The sequence below is a fragment of the Stenella coeruleoalba genome, assembly GCF_951394435.1.
Source record: "Stenella coeruleoalba genome assembly, chromosome: 4".
In the NCBI taxonomy this organism is placed as follows: Eukaryota; Metazoa; Chordata; class Mammalia; order Artiodactyla; family Delphinidae; genus Stenella; species Stenella coeruleoalba.
In genome coordinates this window covers 83,087,661-83,111,981 of record NC_137149.1, presented here as the reverse complement: position 1 = coordinate 83,111,981, position 24,321 = coordinate 83,087,661, and the positions used below count along the sequence as shown (strand labels likewise).

General features: G+C 34.4%; 1 protein-coding gene across 10 annotated transcripts in view; it reads left to right on the top strand.

The window, feature by feature from the left end:
• Window positions 1-24,321, top strand: part of EPHA5 (EPH receptor A5) — a gene marked incomplete at its 3' end in the record, with an annotated part of 325,147 nt that overhangs the window by 259,996 nt on the left and 40,830 nt on the right. For 5 of the 10 annotated variants that reach the window (XM_079919472.1, XM_079919469.1, XM_079919478.1 and 2 more), the window contains 4 exons: window positions 10,440-10,505; window positions 19,428-19,495; window positions 22,748-22,873; window positions 23,585-23,770. In XM_079919472.1, coding sequence (XP_079775598.1) covers window positions 10,440-10,505; window positions 19,428-19,495; window positions 22,748-22,873; window positions 23,585-23,770 — 446 coding nt within the window. The remainder of the gene's footprint in view (window positions 1-10,439; window positions 10,506-19,427; window positions 19,496-22,747; window positions 22,874-23,584; window positions 23,771-24,321) is intronic. The other 5 variants (XM_079919474.1, XM_079919473.1, XM_079919470.1 and 2 more) reach the window with 1 other exon arrangement.

Below are 24,321 nucleotides of genomic sequence, written 5' to 3'. Positions count from 1 at the left end.
TATGTAATTTCCCTTTATTGAACTAGTAAAGGTGATCTCTTCTGTGGAAATAAACAAAAAGACACCCAAATTAAAACAAGCAAAGGCTATTTATTAGGAGCTTGCTATAGCAAGGGAATCAGCCACCATCACCTGAATTTGGCAGAGACCCAAAGGCAGGCAGAGGAGTGTAAAAGCTTTATAATGAAAAAAAGGAAGGCTTCAGGTATGCCCTGATTGGAGGTTATTGGCCTGGGGTAGTTGGAGGTGAGCTAACCAGAAGTGGGGCATCCTATGTGATTGATTAGGCTTCCTCTAGTTGGTCCTAAGTTGCAAGTACAGACAAAAATTAGGGAAATTTATTGATAAAGTTCTGACCATTTGAGACAATTACTACAGAGGTTGTAGTTTGCCTTCCTGGACTGGTTGCTGCAGACTTGGAGTCAGAGTTCTATTTTTCTACTTGGTCTGATCATTGCCCATTTGTATATTCATACTCTCACTTCATACATTTCAGTAAATAGTAGTGCAAGGCTTTTTTTTTTTAATAGGTCTTTATTGGAGTATAATTGCTTCACAATACTGTGTTAGTTTCTGGTGCACAGCAAAGCGAATCAGCCATATGCATACATGTGTCCCCATATCCCCTCCCTCTTGAACATCCCTCCCATCCTCTCTATCCCACAACTCCAGGTCACCGCAAAGCACCGAGCTGATCTCCCTGTGCTATGCTGCTGCTTCCCACCAGCCAACTATTTTACATTTGGTAGTGTATATATGTCGATGCTACTCTCACTTCGGCCCAGCTTCGCCCTCCCACCCCATGTCCTCAAGTCCATTTCCTATGTCTACCGCTTTATTCCTGCCTGCAACTAGGATCATCGGTACCAATTTTTTCTTTTTTTTAGATTCCATTTATATGCGTTAGCATGTGATATTTGTTTTTCTCTTTCTGACTTACTTCACTCTGTATGACAAAATCTAGGTCCATCCACCTCACTACAAATAACTCAATTTCATTTCTTTTTATGGCTAATATTCCATTGTATATATGTGCCACATCTTTATCCATTCATCTGTCGATGGACATTTAGGTGGGTTCCATGTTCTGACTATTGTAAATAGTGCTGCAATGAATATTATGGTACATGTCTCTTTGAATTCTGGTTTTCTCAGGGTATATGCCCAGTAGTGGGATGGCTGGGTCATATGGTAGTTCTATTTTTAGTTTTTTAAGGAACCTTCATTCTGTTTTCCGGAGTGGTTGTATCAATTTATATTCCCACCAACAGGGCAGGAGGGTTCCCTTTTCACCACACCCTCTCCAGCATTTATTGTTTGTAGATTTTTTGACAATGGCCATTCTGACCAGCATGAGCTGATACCTCATTTTAGTTTTGATTTGCATTTTTCTAATAATTAGTGATGTTGAGCATCTTTTCATGTGCCTCTTGGCCATCTGTATGTCTTCCTTGGTGAAATGTCTATTTAGGTCTTCCACCCATTTTTTAACTGGATTGTTTGTTTTTTTGATATTGAGCTCCATGAGGCAGAAAAGCCTCGAGAAAACTGAGCTTTACTTTCACGTAACTTTAAGTCTGTGGTCCAGTAGCTCAGAAGGGCAAAATGAGGACACTGAATAAAGAATAGTTTTACTGTTTTGTTATTTTATTTGAGATATTATGACTCCTAAAGAATCCAAGTAGCTAGTATTAAAATATAGAAGTACAAAAATCTGTCATTAATCATAGAACTTGCAACTGAAAGAAACCTGTAAAGTTAAATGTTATATGGGGGAAAAAATTGTGAATTAAAAAGATAGAGGATAGGATGAAATTTACAGTTACTTAACAAACCAATCTTCCTTTGTAGATAATGTAAATTAACACTGTAAACAAATTGCAGGAGAATTATTTAAAGTACTTACCAGAGAACAAATTGTTTTAAGGCACCTTCTGGCACTTTAGAAGTTTTTATTAACATGCAGACCATTAATATGCTAACTACAAACCTTTTCCTTTGTATTCATTAAGTAAACTCCCCTAAGACTATTATAAGACACATCATTCAATACAAGTGTTTATTGAGTACCTATAGGATCAGTTGTTGTCAACATGGACAAAATCAACTAACAGCTTTTGAAAAATAATAATGCTTGTGTCCCACAGGCAAGGTGTTCTAATTTTATTGTTCTGGGCTGAGGCCTGGGCATTGTGGGTTTTTTTGTTCTTTTTCCAAAACTCCCCAGTTGACTCTAGTCTGTAGCCAGGTTTAGAATCATTATATAATGTGAGTAGAAAGCATTTTTTATATATAATTTCTTATTCTTAAAACATAGCACATCAATTCTTAGTAAATGCTTGCAGATAATGAGAATGATTGTGTTTACTGTAGCAAAAAAGCTTATAAAAGGTGGTTAGTATTTGGTGAAATTAATTTTGCGTTCCCAAATATATACTGGCATAAGTAAACTGAATCTAACATGTTCAATAACGTTTGCTAGTTGTATCAGTCCTTTTACCTGTGGCATTCATGAAAGAAGAGCTTGTTTTTTAATGATCTCTCTGGCCCATTAGAATGATTAAAAGAAGTACAGTGAATCATCGTTAAAGTATAGCTTGGGGAATAAACCAACTGAAGAGTAGTCTAAGATAACTTGCCACAAGTTTTCTTTCTGCTTTTGAAGCCAAATCTGGCCTCTGTACCCCAACACAGAATTAAAACTCAGAGAAAGAGTTTTGGGTGAAGTAGAAAAGAATAGCTTTATTGCTTTGCGAGGCAAAGGGGGCCACAGCAGGCTAATGCCCTCAAAACTGTGTGTCCTGACCTGGAGGGGGTAGTGAGGGGTTTTACATTAATGGTTCCAAGAGGGTGTGGTCAGCTGGTGGACATTCTTTTGATTGGTTGGCGGTGATGTAAGTGGGAGCTGTGGGAGCTAGCATCATCATCCTTCAGGTTCCAACTGGTCTGGGAGCTACATGCTTGTGGGCAGCATACAGTTAACTTCTCCCACCTGGCGGGGGCTTCAGTATCTGCAAAACAGCTCGAAGATATTGTTATATATATCCCTTGAGGGGGAACCAGGACTTTGCTCCAAGGCTGCACTACTGTTTCTTGACTGTTCCTCATTTGTCTCCGCATACCCTCCCCTTCCCTAATTAGCATCTATCAATATCTGAACCTGCCCATTGGAACTCAGGGAAGGCCATGGAGGCTGAATAAAGCCTATTTCATACAATGAAGAAATGGGGAACACAGAAAGGCTTTTGTGCCCAGGAGCCCCACAGGGTCCTGGTCAGTATCACTTTCATGTAGTTTGATATTCCTAGATCTTAATAGTTGTCTTCAGAGTAAGTTGAAGTGAATTTGTTTGTTTGTGTATTTTTGTGACTTTGTCCTTAAGAAAAAAGGATGACTGCACATAGAACACTTAGATTTGTAGAATTTGGGGGTTAGTTTTTATTTTAGAAATCTGTGAATATGTATGATTTATTTAGTTTACCTCAGTCACTTATATGATCTAATCTCTATTTTATACATGCATTTGAATAATGTAGTAGAATTTGGATCATTGAGTATTTTTACAGCACACACGTTTTAATACTTTAAAACAAAATGAGGTATATTTTGCTACAATAAGAGCTAGACTCAGATAAAGGCAATTTAGTTGTATGTAATTTATTGTGAATAAATTTATCAGACTTTTTAAAGCTGGTAACTAGCTATTAGTGAAGGAAGAAAGAAGTGTTCATAACAGGGTTCCCCATGCAAATGTATTTAAATTTTCAACAGAGGGAAGGGGGAGCTGAGCATGGGGGAGAGGTAGAAATGAAAGGAGCTGGAAGACATGGAAGAAGAAGTTGTGCTTCCAGTACACTACAGTGCAGTAACTGGTGCCCACATCTTACCTCCACAACTTGTTATGAGTGCCACCTTGAGAAAGCAGTTCCCTGTCTCCGAGTCCCAGGATTCTTACTTTTAGGATGAATATTACAATAGAGCTATTCAGGCTTGAAACAGGTAATAGAAGGAGAAAGCAAGTGTGTTAGAAAGGCAAAGTCCTGTTGTGTGTTTCTCCTTTACTTTCACACTGCTACCACAATCACGAGACTTCTGATACTAGATGTCTGGGGTTATATTTTCCACACAAAGCAATTCCCTGTGAAATCACGTGGGTGTCCTGTAATTCGGTCTGACACTAAATAGAGTTAGCACAGACCCTACAGGTTAAGGGCTCAGTCCCAGACTGTCCCTTACTTCAGATGCAAGTCACAACTAATAGGTCCCCAGGTTACCCACAGCTTCTCTCTGACTTGGCTACAGATCAAAGGTTCCCATGATCCCCCTCCTTGGATTTGATTATTTGCTAAAACAGCTCACAGAACTCTGGGAAACACCTACTTACAACTACCAGTTGATTATATAATAAAAGATTTGATAAAGGATACAGATAGACAGACAGATGGAGGACCAGGTCTATATGGGTCCCAAGTACAGGAGCTTCTATCCTGTGGAGTTGAGGTGTGCTACCCTTCCAGTACATGGATGTATTTTAGGGATTTTTATGGAGGCTTCATCATGTAGGCATAACGAATCATTAACTCCATTTCCAGCCCTTCTCCCCTCTCTGGAGAATGAGAGGTAAGGCTGAAAATTCCAAGTTTCTAATCATGACTTGGACTTTCTGGCAACCAACCCACCAAGGGTCACCTAATTAGAACAAAAGACACTCCTATCACACAGGAAATTGCAAGAGATTTTGGAGATTTGTGTCAGGATCCAGAGTCAAAGACCAAATATTAGAACAAGAGATGCTCCTAGTTCTTCTGTAACTTAGGAAATTACAAGCATTTTAGGAGCTCCGCGTCAGGAACTGTAAGTTAGAACAAAAGATTCTCATGGTACCCCTATTTAACAAGAGTTTTAGGAGTTCTGTGTCAGGAGCTGGGAGCAGAGACCAATATATATATTTCTTATTATTTCACATCAAGATATGAGTATGCCAGGATTGGAACTTGATTAGGTAAGACTAAGATCCATTGATATTTCAAAACTCACCTACCAGGGACTAGTGCTCAGATAGGACAGTTTTTGATAAGTGGCCCTAGAGGGTAATAGGGAGACAGCTATAATCATTGGTGAGGGTAAGAAGCTCTTTATAGGAAGGAAGCAGACAACTGGAAAAGATTTTAAAATTACTGTGTATAACTATATCCTATTCCAATTTGCCTAGACTACGACTTGGGAATACTGATTGGATTGCACAGATAAATTTATGCATGTCTTGTAGATGGGGATTCCCCTCAGAGTTACTCAAAAACACACGAAAACAAAAACAAAAATGAAAACAAACCTCTTTCCAGCCATTTTACATTACCTCCTCTTGGAGGGTGGAATAATTTTGTGTCTTTTTGTCAGAAGTATGGGGACTGAGGCGTATCTCCTTCCTAGTTTTTGCAAAAGATATTTTTAGTTTTAGCCTAGCTTCATCAGGAAATCAGTAATAAATCTAAGAAGAATAAGAATAAAGACACAGATGCAAAAGGTATCGCATTATGAGATATTTTAACAAATGTATAAAACAACACTGTCAATGCTAATTACCACTGAACAATAACCTAAGCTTCTTTTGTTGTAAATATTTGTTACATGTTTAAATTATTTTTAGCATGTTAAAACTGATACAGTGTAAATGACAGTATATTGTGATCAGCAACATAATTGGAACTATTTGAATTCTTTGTTTTTCTTAAAATTACAAAGTGGAATAACCACAAAAAATTTTGAAATCAGGGAAATTAAAATTGTCTCATAAAAATGCAAATTCATGAAACACTCCAACACAGTAGCTCTTAAAGATTTTATATACTTTTTGCATTCATTTTGTTTCTCTGCACAGTAATTTTTGCCTAAAGTTTAAAAAATTTAATATTATACCATATTAATTTCGTTGCATCATAGACTCCACAAATAGATTTTATTAACTGCTGGTCATTGGTTCTTTTAAAATCTGTAGCCAGACTCGTGCATATTATCTACACCTCACTTTTTGCCATAAGTGCATGTTATTATAATAATACCAGTTACAAAAAACTTTTTAGGGGGCTTCCCTGGTGGCACAGTGGTTGAGAGTCTGCCTGCTAATGCAGGGGACACGGGTTCGAATCTGGTCTGGGAAGATCCCACATGCCACGGAGCAACTAGGCCCGTGAGCCACAACTACTGAGCCTGCGTGTCTGGAGCCTGTGCTCCACAAGAGAGGCCGCGATAGTGAGAGACCCACACACCGCGATGAAGAGTGGCCCCCGCTCGCTGCAACTAGAGAAAGCCCTCACACAGAAATGAAGACCCAACACAGCAAAAATTAATTAATTAATTAATTAATAAACTCTTACCCCCAACATCTTCAGAAAAAAAAAAAAAAAAAAACTTTTTAAGTGCAGACTGTGAGCCCAGGACAGTGCAGAAAGCTTTACATTTATAATCAAACTCATTCTTCAAAGCAATCCTATGTAATATAATTTCTACTATTTATCTCATTTACATAATAACAAGTTTACCAAAAGCTATACATTTAGTAGTAGATACATCCAGGACTGCTCTTAATTTGACTACCATGATCTTGACTGTTTTGCTACCCAGTGGTGTCAAAAGGTAAGGATATTTTTATCACTCTTAATAAGTTTTGGAGGATTGTTTTCTAAAGTACCAGTGGTACTTTTCACTGTGACCTTTGAGGGCACAAACTACAGTCTTTTCTCCAGCACTAAGTACCACCAATTTTGTTGTTGTCATTGTTTTATTTAAAATGGGTAAATTATGCAACCTTTTCATTTTCTTCTTTTTTTTAACCAGTAAACTGAAAATACTTTCTATTTAATTAAAATACTTCTTTTTCAGAATTACTCTTTCTGCCCCTCTCATTTATCTTTTGGGATCTTAGTGTTTTTCTTATCCACTTGTATGATCTCTGTTTAAGAATTTAAGTCATCATTTATCCACAGCCTGTAGTCTTACTTCTCTGATCTATTATCTTTGAGAATTTCTTCCCTAGAGTTATAATCACCTTTCTTGGGTAGAAGGGAGGTTATCTTACTTACATTGACACACTTGGTACATATATTGATCAATTCTGTGTAAGACCTGGCTAAAGTAATTTCATTTGAATCTTCTTTGGATCTGGAAAGATTCCGTTATCATATTTTAATCTTCGGAAGGACAAATCAAAATATCTCTTAAAACAAAGGTCTACAGTTTTGATATTAAGTCCAGAAGGGCTAACCTAGTTTAAACTTTGATAATAACGATCTTGTTATAGCTGCATGCAGTCACTTACAGGCTTCCAGGTGCTAAAATCTTATGGGAATGCAGATGGACTTTGTTGAACCATAGCTCACATAAATTAGATTGGCTGCTATTTCTAGCACATTTTGGTTTCTATTTCTAAATTATCTCTGAGACTTGTAAGCATTTTCAACCTGTACTTTGAGTATTTATTGATTAAGGAAAGAACATGTTCTTTATACCATCTGGTGTCTAAGTTTTATTGTGACAGCATCCTTGGAGTTAATTTAAAAAGAGTAATTTGGGGGATTACTATTCCACTTCAGACATTCACAGAAAAGGAGCTTCAGTTTTAATTTTCTCAATGACATATTAATGAACAGTATGCTCTGATCACTAAACCCCAAGAAAATGTATTTTGTGGAAATGATTTTTTTAACTTACATTGGCCATCTGTATTTATATGAATTGGTCTGAAGGTAATTAGATATTTAGTTGTGTTATAAATGGAAATACTTAGTATGGTAATAGTATATGGATCATGAAAAAATAAATTTCTCTGAAATAATGAGAATCTATTCTATCACTTTGATTATGGTATTACTAAGAATAATAGCTACCGCTTTTCTCCCAGGTACATCAGTGCCAGACACTGATCTAAGTGAATACATATATTCTCTCACTTTATTTTCACAAAACCTATGAGATAGAATCCATTATTATCCCTATTTTATGGCTGTCAACTGAAACACAAAGAAGTTAACTAAGTTACCCAGGGTATTTATTTATGCCATCTTAAAACAAGTCAAAGAAAGCATCAGTACCAAATCTAAAGCAATGACTCAGAAAAAGTAGGAGTGTTTGATTTTATAAGATTTCAGATTTTTTGACTAAACTTTTTAAAAACTATAAATTTGAAATCTAATGATAGGTAAGATGAGTTAAATTCTTCAGAACTAAAATTTGTAGATTTGGTGTTATAGTGAATTGTATGTGTGTGTGTATGTGCGTGTATATGTACTAATTTGTAAGACAAAAGCCTTATTATATTTTTTCAAATAAAAAGGACTGAATAAAATGTTATTATTTTTGGAATCATTAGTGTATTTTTTGAGTCTTAGAACACTGATCAAGCATTAAACAAATCCTTATAGGTAATGGCCAATCACAGTGCAGTTCTTGCTTTCCTATGCACAATTCTACATGCGTTTATAAGCTGTGCACACTCAACTAGAAGGATGTTTGTACTTTATTAGGAGATGACATCATCTTTTTTTAACTGCTGAGAAACAGTTGTATACATTTGTCAACAATCTATTATCATTTATTTATTGAGTTGGAACTGTGCTATTCAAAATTAACACATCTATGCAAACTTTCCATATTAATAACTATCAGTAAATTGAGATAATTGTGCCATTAGGTAATACCAATTACAGTGAAACTACTTATGTGTCATTAATTATGTTTAAACTGTGATGGAAAAGAAGGTCAAGGAATCATCCTCATCTCACAAAACTAATAGTCTATAAAAAGAGAAGGGCAAACTTTCTTTAAAGTGCCAGATAGTAAATGTTTTAGGCTTTTCGGGCTACACATTCTCTGTTACAACTACCTCAGTCTGCCGCAACAGCACAAAAGACTCCATAAACAATAAATAACGAGTGTGGCCATGTTCCAATAGCACTGTACTTACAAAAATAAGTGGTATGCTAGATTTGGCCAATGGGCCATAGTTTACCAACCCCAAATCTGAGTGCTGATACAAACAGAAGCAGTAGAAAAGTTAACATATCTAAGATATTAGTAATTAAGGCATTAATGAAATAAATGTAATTATAAGGAAATATATCAAGATTTGCCAAAGGTTTTTACAGATGCTTTATCTACTCTTATAAGTATTTTAACAATTTGATATACTGTAACTTTGACTTTCAATACCTCTACAGTGAAAATAATTATTTGGCATAGTCTTTAAAATACAAATAGTCTATCTGGAAATAAATGTCACAGTTGCCATTTTAGTGACAGCCAAATTCTCAGATACTTAGTAGTGGAAAAATTAAAGCATTGTCAATACTCCAAAGAAAATATATGGAACATTGCCTATCTTTCCTTGAAAAAGATCCATTGGAATTTAATTTGGAAATACTTGTCTACCTTCATTAGCATTCCCAAATATATTGGATGTTTATATTGTATTTTCTTCTCCTTATTTGATATAAAATAGACTAGGTACATTTTTTAGTAATTAAAGTTCAAAATAGACAGAGTTTAGATAAAAGTCTTGGCCTGCTGGTGTGTGGTACTGTTACTGAGCTCATCCCACAGTTCTCCTGAAATCACTCTAAGTGCAATTTATAAACTATACTGGAAAGTGAATGCATTGAAGCACTAAATAATTTCTATGTTATATTCTGCCATTAGTTTACTTGGTTTCTAGCAATAAAGTACATTATATTAAACAATTTACTTGGTATTTTCTGGATTTTTTACTATGAATATGTGGAAAATTTAAAAGAATATTGAATCTTGCAGTATCCAGAAAAGTGCATGTATTATATATAGGTTGTTTTTTAAAAAATATAACAATAGCTCTGCAAATATATTATGGAGATGCATTTTTAAAGTCGGAAAATTTAAAGTGAAATTGGCAGCTTTCCACAAATGATTGGAGAAGTCATGTAAGCATAACATTTTCAATAGTCTGTGATAAATGATGCCACTGCTATAAGAAATCAGTGGGTCAAATGAGCAAGGCATTATTCTCCATCCTAAATTTTTAAGCTCTATGCAAAACATTTATTTACAGTGCTATTTAGAACGTCTTCTGAGTAAAATTTTGCAGGAATTTCTGAGGAAATATTCAAATGCTTACATTTTTATTTGTATGTCTGTTTTAATTGGATAATCAAATACATTGGCTCATTATATTTCCTACCAAATAAGCTTTTTAAGTAAAATAAAAATAACTATTTAATACAGCTCTGTATTTCTTAAACCCATAAAATACTTCTTAATTTGAAAAGCATTGTGGGAAAATTAATTGTGTGCATTTAGGAGTTTTTGCTTTTGAAAAGCAAAGCAGACACCTGTCTAAATACGTAGTGTCTTTATGGCTATATCGAGGGAGTGGGATCTCTTCCTTATCTTGGGCTCTCTTGTTTGCTTTTCAGTTGCTGCGATTGTGGCTGTGGAAGGGCTTCTTCCCTGTGCGCTGTTGCCCATCCAAGCCTAATATGGTTAGTGTTCCCCTCCTGCTTTCACTCCTATGTGCTGTCCCACCTATATGTATTATCGTCAGCATTCCTTTTTTTTTTTCATTTGTGTACATTTTAATAGTTAGTATTCAAGTTACGCTTTAACAGAAGAGTAGACTGAAACTGAGTCCCAAAAAAGAATCTTAAGTGATTTCACAATGGATACTTTCAAATAAAATATGCATATAGCATATCACCCCTAAGTCATGCATTCATACTTCTCTTCCAAGGCTTTTACTGTGGTCCTGGTTTAAAGCAGGAAGTTGTAAGATCGTAACATCTGTTTTACATTTAACATGTCACTGTTTTTGTTGTTCCATCAAGAGTGAAACCATATCATACGTGGTAGTAGAATGCCACTTCTGTCAAAGTGAAGTCACCTTTTCTGTCTCCCAGACCCATGGAATGACCATAACCTAAGTAGGATCTTCTGTTTTCATAATCATTGTGGATATATGTGGCATTGGAGAACAGAACCACAGTTAATTTTAAATGGTTTACTTAATAGTTTTAAGCTTGAATTACTTCAGATATTAGAAGTGATAGTCCTAAGTTATACCAATTAAGTAAAAAATATGCACATTTTTGGGATCAGTGTCCAAATGGGATAGTCTTAATTATTTACAAATGCAAATCCTAAATATATCTGGGTTATAGCTATGAAACTATAGGCTAGAACATAAGACCAAAGAACACTCTTCACAGATCTAGAGGAACTCTCCTACACAATAGTGAGCTACCTTGTAAAAAAATGAAATATTCCAGATAATTTCTGTCTAGATTAAGGAGTCTAAATCCCTCTACTACTATATTGAGCTGTTATTCGTAGTCAAAATTTGCCAAGAAAAGAGATGAAATGCATTTTAGAGAATTATAGGGCTGCCTTGGGTCATTTAAAATTGTTACTCATGTTCTCTAGGTGTAAATTAATTTTTGTTGATTCAAAAAACTGTGGTGTGAATGAGAGTGCATGCATGCATAGATGTGAGAAGTGGTGGAATTGATACCAATGATCTTCTGAGAACAAGAGAGCGTAAACAAACACAGATTAATAAGATTTGTTGATCTTTTTACTCAATCTTTTGAAATTTTTATATTTGAAAATTTTTTTAAGTTAATATGAAAGTACAGATTTGTTCCGAATTATTTACCTTAGGAAATTCTTGTATGAGCCTAGGGCTTCAGTGACAGACTAAAAACAAAAACAAAACAGCCCTGAGACCTGGCAAAGGCTGAAGTATAATATAAATGGCTTGAAACTGTGACTTTATTTTTTTACTGCTCCATAGAAAAACTTAAAAATGGTCACTGAATTGCTCATTCTACTTGACTCTCAAATTTGGTTATTATAAGAGATAAATCACTGAAGCAGAATAAGCAGAATTTACATCTTGAAAGAAAAGAAAAATGACATCCAGACATACCTTGAACTAAACCTCAAAGATATGGGTGTATGAACATTTATAAAGCCGTGACTTAGAAAGTATTGATGAAAACTAACTTCAGCTGGATCTAAATTGCTTGATTTTTTTTTAAAAATGGTATCTCTTTCTACTGTGTAGTTGACTTCAGGGAGTTTATGAAGTGAAGAAATAAAAGAAAAGAGGAAAAGAGGGAAGGTGGAACATTTTCTTCACAAATCATACACCAGGAAACCTAAGAAAACAATTTTTTTTCTAACATCTTTCTTCAAATAATGTCAGCAATTATTCAATGAGTGTGTTTGTGTGTGTGCATGTGTATTTGTGTGTGTGTGTGTATACACAATAAACAAATTATTGAGCCACAAATGTGCTTAAGTACCCAATAAAATGTTAACAATTTGTGTGCAAAGATTTATGGAAAAGCCAGAATTTTGTTAATGCATTCTTAGTAAAACAAAACAAAATAAAGCAAAAGAAACAAACTTTAATTGAGCTTACATAAACTAGACAGCAAGAAAGTTGTTCAAAATTATTAGTTGGGAAGAATGGAAGCTAAATATGTTTTTATTGCTCTGCTTTCTCAACTTCCATTTTACAATTTCTAGTCAATATGAGGTTTCAGTTAAAGATACTATTTGCTTAGATTAAAGCATTGGGGAGGAAAAAAGAACTTAGGTAGTGGAAATTAAGGGCTGAGAATTTTCCTACTATAATCAGTAAAATACTAAGAAATCTTGACCTAAAATCTTGTCACCTAATTTTGTATGTATAATCATATCAACATTTGTCAATTACCACATAAATAATTTCTAAGGAACATTCTCTGATCATTTGTGAACAGACATATTTAAAATTACAGAGCAGAGGTTAGATAGACATTTTGAGATTTTGGAATATCATAGTTTTTCATTTCTTGAAAGACCACTCATGAATATGTGTGATTGGTTTTGACCTTAATATAATGCAACACATATACATTAAAATTGCCCATTGTAAATATACTGGCTTTTAGAAGTACCTTAATATACCTTGTGGAAATCTCAGGGTCCGAAAAATATAATTTCAAAACCATTGATCTAGATCCTTTGTTCTGCAATTCAACTACATTAAATCTTCTGCAGGGCTATGGAGTTCTGAGTTTTACTCTCAAAGTTCCCGCCAGGAAACCATACTCCATTATTTTTCAAATGCCTTGTGTGCTATTTATAAGATGAAATTGGTAATTACATGTTGTTATCTTTGATCTCAAATTATTTTTCATCACTCTAGTTGCCTACTTTGTTGTGAAATCTTTACACATATGCATAATGTTAATTTTAAAAATATTCTTCCTGCTTTGATGGAAATCTACCCAGTGATGGAAGATATTTCTGTAATATGTCTTAATGAAACCCAGATGCCTAGATTTTAGGCATCCTATCCCCAAGACGGCCTACATTTTTAGCAGGGGTATTTTTTTTATCTGTGGTCTTTGACTTCATACCATCACAGCTGGCTTGAGACTCTAGTCATTTTTTCATTCCTCCCACCCTCACCCCGTCCATTTTTACAAGCATCCAGTGTTGAATTGATTGTCTTCAATGTAAATAAGATATAAATTCGTGCAATTTCTAAAATGACGTTACTATTTACCCCTTGATATTCATTTTTGTTTGTGCTTACAGGAACCAATATATATTTATAACATAATGTTTATTATAAGTTCTTCTGAAATTTCCCATAGTCCCAAAGTAGCTTTTCCTTGCATTTCTTAAATTCAAACATATGTTAGATTATTCCTTCATTCATCAGTTGTCAAGCTTTCCAGTGCTTTTATATCCCTTACTACTTCTTCTGAGGGATTCATGTGGCAAGTAAAGTGGAGTTCATTATTCTGAAAATAGAGATATTAAATTCTTATTTTGTTCATTTACCTACTCTGTGATTTTTAGAAAATCAACCTCATTTTTTTAGAAATTATTATTATTTATTTTAAATACTATTTAAAATCGGAAGCACAAGGGAAAAACTCTAACTTCTCTCATAATTCAGAGAATAAAACAAAAACAAAACATATTTCTCTGAACAAAATGATTGTGGATTACATTGAAACATTAATTATTACCTTAATTTTTCAATGAACTAACTGAAAGTTAATTCATTAACTGAAAGTTTCTTGAAATTTGAAGTAAGCAAAGTTTTAGTTTTACATACTTAACAGATTATTTCACTCAGCTTCAACAGATTTCTGTCGGGGAGGTATGTGGAAGTGATATTCCATTCTATAGAGTTAAGAAAAAGACATAGAGAATAAAATCATCCTTATAATTCTAGACCACCATTTAAAGTGCTGTTGGCAGGCAGATATGAGGCTTGCCCACAATATAGAGAGATAATATATTAAATTCCAACTGAGGGCTTGCTATGAACTGCTCCCAAATCCTTTTTTGTAATACCTGTGGAACCTCAGACCATAGGAGATATTAAGTGGGACTACTCTAACTGAGAAATCCAATGGTCACATCCATGAACTATTTTAAAAATTAGTAGGAAATTACCTACTCTCACATTAGAACAAAATTTGTTGAAAACAGGGAGACACAATACTTACATGTCATACTTTATGAAATGTGTTTTTATATCAAAATTCTAAGGTAATTAAATTTTAACTAAATAATGAAGAGTCTATAATTCATCTTTGAGTTTTCTGAAGTATTCCAAATTATTCAAGTCTTTCTCTTATTGCTAATTCTAAAAGGATTTGAAGAGGTTATTAATGAAAAACTTTACAAATTCATATGTACTACATTATTTTGGAAGTATTATTTCTAAGGGTTTTTTTATTTGTCTTTTATAATATAGAAATTAAAAATGATATATAAGGCATAAAATAAGAAATAAGCTAGCTTCTCACATTGCCATTAATCATAGGGTGGTTAGTATCCTTGGAAGAATGTGAGATGGGAACACAGCGAGCTGTGCCCTCATTTTGTGTGGTATAATCATCACTCCATTCCCCTATCCAAGGAAGGCATGTTTTCAAAAACATGTACATTTTCTTTGAGAAGTATGTCTGAGAATTTTCAGTAAATAATAATAAATCAGTTGCATTTTTTGTGTAACTTACATCTCTCTGTAAGGAACTCAAAATCCAGTACCCTAGTATACAAATGCTAGCAAGACAGCCTATATATACAATGTCCCATTTTTCTGCATTTGCACTCACATTCTTATTGAAGAATGTGGTCCTGTAAAATAAAACAATCTATTTTCAGTATTTATTAGATACTTTAATAGGCTAATCTTCATATGCTTCTTTATTTTATGGGGGCTGAGTTAACTGAGGTTTTATTCAAACTACAGTTGTAGAGGCTCTTGAAGTGAAAAGGTCAAACTATTTCCCAAAAAAACTGTAACTTATTTTTTTCAAGATTCCAGCATAAAATTCTTAAACACAACATTATGCAGTGGTTGAGGTCGTTATGTCAGAACAAAAGAGTGTGCATATATGGAGAAATGTGTTTTTAAAAGAGGCTACAATACAAGGAATTTTTCTTTTCCATAAGCAACACATATTGACTCTAATGTTTGCTCCAGCGTTGCCTTTTGAATATTTTTGCTTTAAAGTATGGTGAAGCATCTCTTAATCCATCTGGATAATAGAGGAACAGTCATAGGCTTGTCCATTTCTGAGCCAGGCACTGCATATGCTCACTCTTTCAAAGACATCAAAATGCAAAAACATTCCTTCTTTCACCATTCCCCCCTCCCCACCTTATTTAGAATTAAGGGGAAAGAAGTGTTTATTCAGTGTTTATTTCCATAGGCTAAAGCAATGGAAAAATCAGATTTTGTGGAGGTTATTGTGGAGTAAGGATCTACAATCTCCTTTTGCTCTTTCATTCACTCTTCTTTTCTCATTGTCCATAATGGTGTCATTTAGTAAAGTTCTGATTCTGTGCTTCACTTGGTACTCTGGAGGGCTTGACATTCATACCACTAATTTATTATCAAATCTTTAATTTACATCCAAGAACTACATTACTCATTGGCACATCCATCCATTCATAAAGATTATTGTTTACTATTTCATGTCTTACAGAAATTTCAAATATTCAAATTTAGATGTTGTGGCTTGGGCCAAGTTTTTAAGATCTGCATTAATATTATCAAGGCTGTGTTATTTAAATCCTTAGGATAGAAATGGGGGAAAATAGATTGATTTCTAAATTACCAATGGAGTCACTTATATAGGAAGCATCACTCTCATACCTTTTAATAAACATTCATTTATGAAGATGAATTATGCTTACACTTAATATGATTTCTCATGCCCACCTCTACTACTAAAAAATAAAATAACATTGTTTTCTAGAAGAAAATAAGTATAAATGGCTAGAAGATGATTCCTCTACTTGCACTACAGTTGTTTTTAGTAAAATGATATCAAAGTTCATTAAAATTGTGACTGAAGCAAAATGAAGAAACTGTTTCTTTTCCGTTTGAAAAAGAAATCGGTTCTAGAAGATAGGAGTTGTAATTGATGTACAGAATGGCATATTTATTGACTCTAGTGTATGCTGAGTTAAAATGTTGCATCTGGACAAGGTACAGAAGATGATACTGAATGAACAGGCTCCCTGCGATGCTTTGTTAGAAAGGCTGAACCACTGCTTGAGTGCCAGTCTCTGCCAGCTGCACTTCTACTTGCTGTATCTTGTTGAGGTTTGTTTTAATGTTGCTTTGGGGTGTTCCAGAACTTAATTTTTTATGTTAGTGTGACATGCAGCTGTATTATGTTATAGAAGTCTTGAGATGCCTGTAGTCAAAAATAACTCCTTCTTATTGCCCTCTTGACTCTCACCCTAGGTATTAAAATGTTAACAACTCCTCACCATGGTATTCCCAAATCATTTTTTAGATGAGATCCAAAGTTTTATTTCCATTTTCATATGAGGCATTTGCATGCAATTTAAATATCCATGAAGCTTATTTAATGATAAAGACTATTTGAGGATATAAGTTTCAAAGCTTGATTTTTTTTTTTTGAAGGTAGGAGAGTTAAAGTTGGAATGGATGTTTGTTTTCTAATGTAAACTGCAAGAACTTGTATACTTTTGAGGTATCTTTAGAATTCCTCTAACAAAGTTTTTTGTCAGTATTATTTAAATAACATAAAGCTCAGGATGATTTCACACAATTGTATTTAGAACATTGGTAAAAAAAATAAACAGTATCAATAACTTCTCTCTAGAGGCACATACATTAAAGATTGAAAGAATAATGTAATATTTAAAAAATATGAACAATGTATTAAAATATCTTAAATGTCAGCTTGAATAGACCAACTATTATTTCAGGATGATATCATGTGTTCATTTTTTTCTCTCCATTTCACTGTGGTGAGGTGATTCAAGATGTCTTAAGGGCTCTTAAGTGACAAATGCATCTACATATTATGAATAAAATTTGAAAAACCACCAGTTCCTCATTGTGTAATTTTCCTCACCCAAGAACACTATATGTATTAAGTATATTACTTCAAGTTTACTTAAATTTTCCTAGCTGTACTTTACTAATAAACTGCCAGTTCTTTAACACAATAAAATTAAGATAATTGCATTTTGTTCAAAAATGGCACAAGGAAAGGTTTTGTTATCTATGTTGTATAATATATGTAATTATACACTAAGAAAGATAGAGAATAAAATAGGTTTCATTTTTATATCAAAATATACACATATTTAAGAAACATTTTAGAATATAAAACCAAGGAACAGTCCTCAGTGCATGTCAATTGGCCACTTCGTTTACATCATATAGTAGTTTTCAGTCAACTGTGTAATGAAAATATTTTGTCCATCTGACACTTTGGCTGTATTTTCTTTATGCAGAAGTAAATGAAATTTTGTTTTTAATAAACTCAATTTTGTTATAAGAGCTTGTGAATAATAAATTCACTTCCTTAGAGTTTCACTAAAAGTAATTTAAATATTTTTATTTTGGTCAGCTGTTTTAATGTTATATGGTTATTCACATACCTTAGTATTCATCAGCGTATTCTCTCTCCAAACACTTGTCCTTATGTAGACTCAACCAGAATATCATCCACTCATTCATTTATTCATTCATCAATGTGACGAATATTTTTGGGGCCAACTCTGAGCCAGGTGCCAGGTCACTTCAGAAATTTATAGATGAATGGGAGTTGCTGCCATTTAAGAAACTAACAACAATAGCAAGAGAGCCAAAAAACATTCTCAAATGACTATGTTGCATTGTAGAATGGCAGTCACACCATGAGAGGGATACAGAAAGCTACTGAGTTCAGAGGGGGCAAGATTGCATTAATCCAGGGTATTAGGGGGAAAAAATGTGAAGAAGGCAACACTTGAACTGGACTTTGATAATTGGAAATTGTTAAGAAGAGCATCCTAAGTGCAGGAACCAGTATATAGGAACATACGGAAGCACGGAGAAATGTCTCAGAGATGATGTGGGAAATGTGCATTGGGGCTACGTTTAGGAATCTTTACCTTATTATTTTATTGAAGACTTTGCAGAAGAGAGCTAACACAATAGAAAAGTACCTTACTTATGGCAATTTGGCTACAGCCATGTCTAGTATAGTTTAGGAAAGCAGTTATAGAATGCAGGGGCATCAGTTCAGAGGCACTGATAGTAACCCAAATGAAAAACAGCAAGACCTTAATTGAAGAAGAGATAGAGCTAGTGAAATGGAAGAGGTGGATCATAAGACTTTTATGTTATATAATGCTTGGGATTTGGTAACTAATTTGTTGTGAGGTACACGAGAACAGGACTTTGATCTTAAGGTACCAAAGCCATGAAAATGTTATTAAGAGGAAAAGAAGGCAGCAGATCAAGATTGAAAGTCAAGAAAAAGATACTCTTTTCTTTTTCAGGTCTATTGAGTTTGAATGCCAGTGGAATATTCCTAGAAAATAAATCCACAGGGAATAACAGTATAACTCTCAAAAGAATAAAACCAGAGGGATAGATGTATTCATTAAATTGATGGAAATGGATAGATTGACAGGAGACCAGTGGAGACACTAAAGACTCCAAAACAAGAGAAATAAGTAAAACAGAATAATGAAGTAAGGCGCTGAAAGGAGGAGACTTTTGAATCAGAGACATATTTGGGACAGTTCATCCTGAGAAAAGGCAGGGGCCTCTGAGGTGGCAAAAAAAACAGTAAAAGAAAAAGGGAACAGAGAAATGTCTGGTGTATGGTATATGGTGAAGTCATGTTTAAAAATAGGTTTGGAGAGCTTCAGACTTCTCAGTGAAATCTGGGCAAGAGTGAGGGATACTAGCTGGGGAAATTCGATTCATACAAAAGAGTATTGGTGTTATTTCATACTGCTGGTGTGAAAATCACTTAAGGTTGCAATCATTTCAACTGTGTTGCTTGCTTCTGGGCTGGATGTGATTCACCACTTGGAGATGTGACTAATCGTAGCTTACTCTGTTCCAGGCGGTGTGGTTACAGCAAAGCAAAACAAGATCCAGAAGAGGAAAAGATGCATTTTCATAATGGGCACAGTAAGCAAACTGTAAAAAAAAAAATCAAGATAAAACAAAGTAGGGGACACTTTATTGTTATTTTGGCTTCTTTTCAGGCTAGAGATTTGTAATAACTGACCAAAAATATTGGGATAAAAAGTGTAAAGTGTAAGTGTTTTGTTACATTCCTCTAAAGTGTATGGGCTTGTGGTGTTGCCTGCTGACCCTAGGCAACAGCTGGATGGCTTTTTCAATTCTTTAAAGCATACTTTCATTACAATCATTAAAATAAAAACTTTTTGCTTAATATAAAAAGCTATTATATTTCAAACCAAATTTCCAGACCAATTCTAGCAACAGTCAGTAGAAATTCCTAGCAACAGTCAGTAGAAATATGTCATTAAATAACACCACCAGATTAAATGAATAAATTTCTTCTTCTTTTTCTAACATTTTGGTAGGAATTTCCCTGAGGACATCCTGTAGCAGCAACCTTGGTTCAAATGACTTGAAAAAGACTACACTTTTAAGAAATGCAGAAAATCAAGTTTTAATAATGAGCTTTAAAAATCTGCCTAAATGGGAAGAATAAAGAATATAAAGTAAAAATTTCTCTTTATCCCTTAATCTTACTCCGTTCCCTAAAAGTAATCTTATGAAGTATATCCTCCCAGACCTCTTTTTATACATTTATAAAATACACACACTCAGTTATCTTTCTTAACATAAATAGGATCATACTACAATGTTCTATAATATATTGTTCCAGTTCTCTCTATTAAAAACAATAGTTCAATAAATGTTTGTATACTCATGTGTATATTTATATATAACAGATACCTAGAAACAAAATTGCTGAGTTAAAAAGCAATGCAGGGGCTTCCCTGGTGGCTCAGTGGTTGAGAATCCGCCTGCCAATGCAGGGGACGCGGGTTCGGGCCCTGGTCCGGGAGGATCCCACATGCCGCGGAGCAACTGGGCCTGTGTGCCACAACTACTGAACCTGCGCTCTGGAGCCAACGAGCCACAACTACCGAGCCCACGTGCCACAATTACTGAGGCCCGTGCGCCTGGAGCCCGTGCTCCGCAGCAGGAGAGGCCGCCGTAGTGAGAAGCCTGCGCACAGCAACGAAGAGTAGCCCTCACTCGCCGCAACTAGAGAAAGCCTGCTCAGCAACGAAGACCCAACACAGCCAAAAATAAATAAAATTAATTTTTTTAAAAAAAGAGCAATGCATTTAAAATTTGATAGATATTATCAAAACTACCTCAGAAGAGGCTTTATGAACAGTATAGGAGAATGCCCATTTGCTTAAACTTTCACCAATGGATATTATGTATATTTTTATGTTTGTCAATTTGATGAGCAAAAACAGTGGTACAAGTGAGGTTGAGTATACACTTCCTGGCCAGTTATATTTCTTAGTGAGTGAATTACCTATCCATTTCCCTTGCCTATTTTTCTGCTTGCAGCTTCCTCATTTTGATCATAAGAGTAGCCACAATATATTGAGCACTTGGCTAAGTGCCAGCCACTGCCCTCGGTGCTTTAAAATAATTTTTTTCTTGAAACAACCCATTTTACAGGTGAGAAATATAAAAACCATGGAGAGGAAATTCAAACACTGGTCTTTTTTACTGGTCTCTTCTACTCTAAAGGCTGTATTTTCTCCACTATATCACTATACCAAAAAGCCTCGTTTTACTGAAACAGAAACCCCAAAGGGAAGAAACCCACCCAAACATTCACAGTCTCATAGCTAGGATGCCCACCTCAATCCGGATCACTGGTGGGCTTTTTTCTGGTCTTCCCAGAAAACTAAGTTGAAAAGTGCCAAAAGGCTGTTCAAGCAAACATATTAGACTCCGTGGCCTGTTATCTGTGTCCTTCAAGATAAAGAACCCACAGAACAAGGGTGGAAGATAAATAAAATAGAAACACCAAGAAACATGGAGACTTTAGCCCCATTCCAACCATATCACAGTCAAAGCAGAGAGCTGATGACCCTACAAGTCAGTCCTGGTATGGGTTTCAGTCACCTCCCATGCCAAAATGTTTTTTAAAACTCTGAAGCTAGACGAACTATTAATCACAAGCATGAGTAGCAGATAGTTTGAGTTTCTGCTCTTTATAAAATCAAGATGTTTATTTTATAATCCTTTTATCAAATAACCCAGAATGAAAAGTGTTCCTAAGACTTTTGCCTTTTTTTTCTCAGATGTGATTAACGTAATGAGAACTACTATAGGAAATATGATTTTCTGATATTATTGTTCATACTGATTATAAACTTCTAAAGAAAAAGAGGATGGGACAAATTAAGTCTAAGAAATTTACAAAATCCCTTCCTTCAAAATCATTAACTAAATGTCTATCTAATGAATTGATAACAGTTTTAAACTGGGTACATGGAGATGCATTAAACCATTCTTTCTACCTTTGTGTAACTAAAATTTTCCAATAATAAAAAATTTAAAAACAAATCTGCCTAAATGGGTTCTAATTTTATTATTATTTTAATATGTTCATTTTTTAATAAATAGTACAGTGCGAGTTGATTTGCCAAGTAAATGACAAAAAGAAGGTTTTTTTGTTTTTGTCAGTCTGCCATGACCATGAAAGTCAAAATCATGAAAGCCATAATTCATGCTGCAAAGCATTTTTGAGTCCATTTTCACAGTACTATCTTATTTAATGTTATTTATCATCAAAAAATACTGTGAGGGTAATATCGGTAGCCTTTAAAATGTGATGAAACTGAGGCTCATAGAGCATAAGAGACTTGCATAATGCCCTGCAGCAACAGTAGAGTGAATTTCTCTTTTCTTCTTGACTTCTTTGTCAGTCTTATAGGACCAAAGCACCAGAAAAGTTATTTTAAATTATTTTTGTAAAGCCTAAACTAATCATACATGATGAGATTTTAAGGAAAGCATAAGAAAACAAACCAACAACTAAACCAGTAGTATTTCATTGTCCAGTTTAGTAAACAAAAGTGTCTTCGTTTGCCTCAGAGACTGACTCCTGAACATTAGTGTTGAAAGATGTCCTTATGCAAATACGTCATCACATATGCACTTCTTCTTGTGCATGCCAACAATCCAGATTTCTAAAATTATAAAAATGAGGAGCCGTACAAACGACTCCTATAATTCAGGAGAGGGTCTGTCCTTGCAGCTCTGTCACTTCTAGGAATTGGGGATTTAAGCCATAGTTGTACATTAATAACGTTTATAATTTCACTCATCCATCACAAGCACTTCGATTGTAATGCCCATTTATTTTTCCAGTTAAACTGCCAGGAGTAAGAACTTATATTGATCCACACACCTATGAGGATCCCAATCAAGCTGTCCATGAATTCGCCAAGGAGATAGAAGCTTCATGCATCACCATTGAAAGAGTTATTGGAGCGGGTAAGACGGTGTGTTTAACTCGGACTTTTAACTTGTGTTTATATTATAACATGTAATATATCAATGTCCTGATCTAACTCAGAATGTTTTTAATCTTTTGTAATTGACTTGCTTTCAAGGTGGTATATAATTGACCATATTTTAATATTACCTTCTGCCTAGCTCATACTTAAACCAACAAATGTTTGGTTTATGAAAAAAAAAACCAGCAAAAATGTATATTCAAACATAGTGTTTTTCACCATCTACTGTTTATTATATTTCATATATAATATATATAATTTTTAATACCCAAAAATATTTACAAAATTCAAGCACCCAATTATTCTACTTATGAATCATCTCTTCCTTAAGACTGTTTCCTTTTTGTCCTGCTATGGCCCTTTTCTTTTTTCTTTTCTCATTAGTGTCACTGCTAGAGTAGAAAGCAAGGAAGAAGGAAGTGATTTTCAGTCAGTTGCTTTTAATTTCTTTCTAATGTTTCCATTAAGGTTTCTGTAGGTGAGAGAGATGAAACTAATAGCCCCCAATGTGTCTTACGATCACCTGTAAATGATTTTTCCCAATGCACCATTAATTTAACATAGATAAGGAAGTTTGACTCCCTTTCAACTGTTTTATCTAAAGCTTACTATTCTAAGAGAACTTTAGACTACTGTTAGAGTAGGGATTTGTAATGAGTTTCTGTGTTTTCTATATCTTTATCACAAGGTGAATTTGGTGAAGTTTGTAGCGGACGTTTGAAACTTCCAGGAAAAAGAGAATTACCTGTGGCAATTAAAACCCTTAAAGTAGGCTATACTGAAAAGCAACGCAGAGATTTCCTGGGTGAAGCAAGTATCATGGGGCAATTTGACCATCCTAACATCATTCACTTAGAAGGTGTTGTGACCAAAAGTAAGTACAATGGCAAATTATGCATGTGTGTGTGATCATAAATATCTGAATTTCTTCTATTAGATTATTATTAATTTCAGGCTAAAGAGAAAACTGGCCATAATGTGATTAACAATTTCCCTAATATTAATAGTATTTGTCCTATATTTTAGTAGATTCTTGTCAAAGCTGATCTTCAGTGAACCCGAATTTCTATTTATTATTTGAAATATTTGTGTTAACTCACTTACTATGAATTCAGCACCAGAGAAAATGTATCCAGATAAAAGGAGCAGTAAAAGTATCAATTTTTTTTCCTCTTGGCTCTTTCACTTTTTATCCTAATGAAATATTAACTTCAAAGTTTTGATTGAGGCATTGAAGTTTAGCATTTAATAGGATTACTGTAACCATAGATGCCCACCACCTTTTAAGTGGTTTTTTTTTATAGCCAGATGTATTTCTTTTATTGATTTTTTTCATTGAGATATTTTAATAGTTCTAAGGAAAGCAATTGCCTCAGAAGACTGGGAAAGTTCCTTGAGACTAATTATTTTGTTAAAGCAAATCCT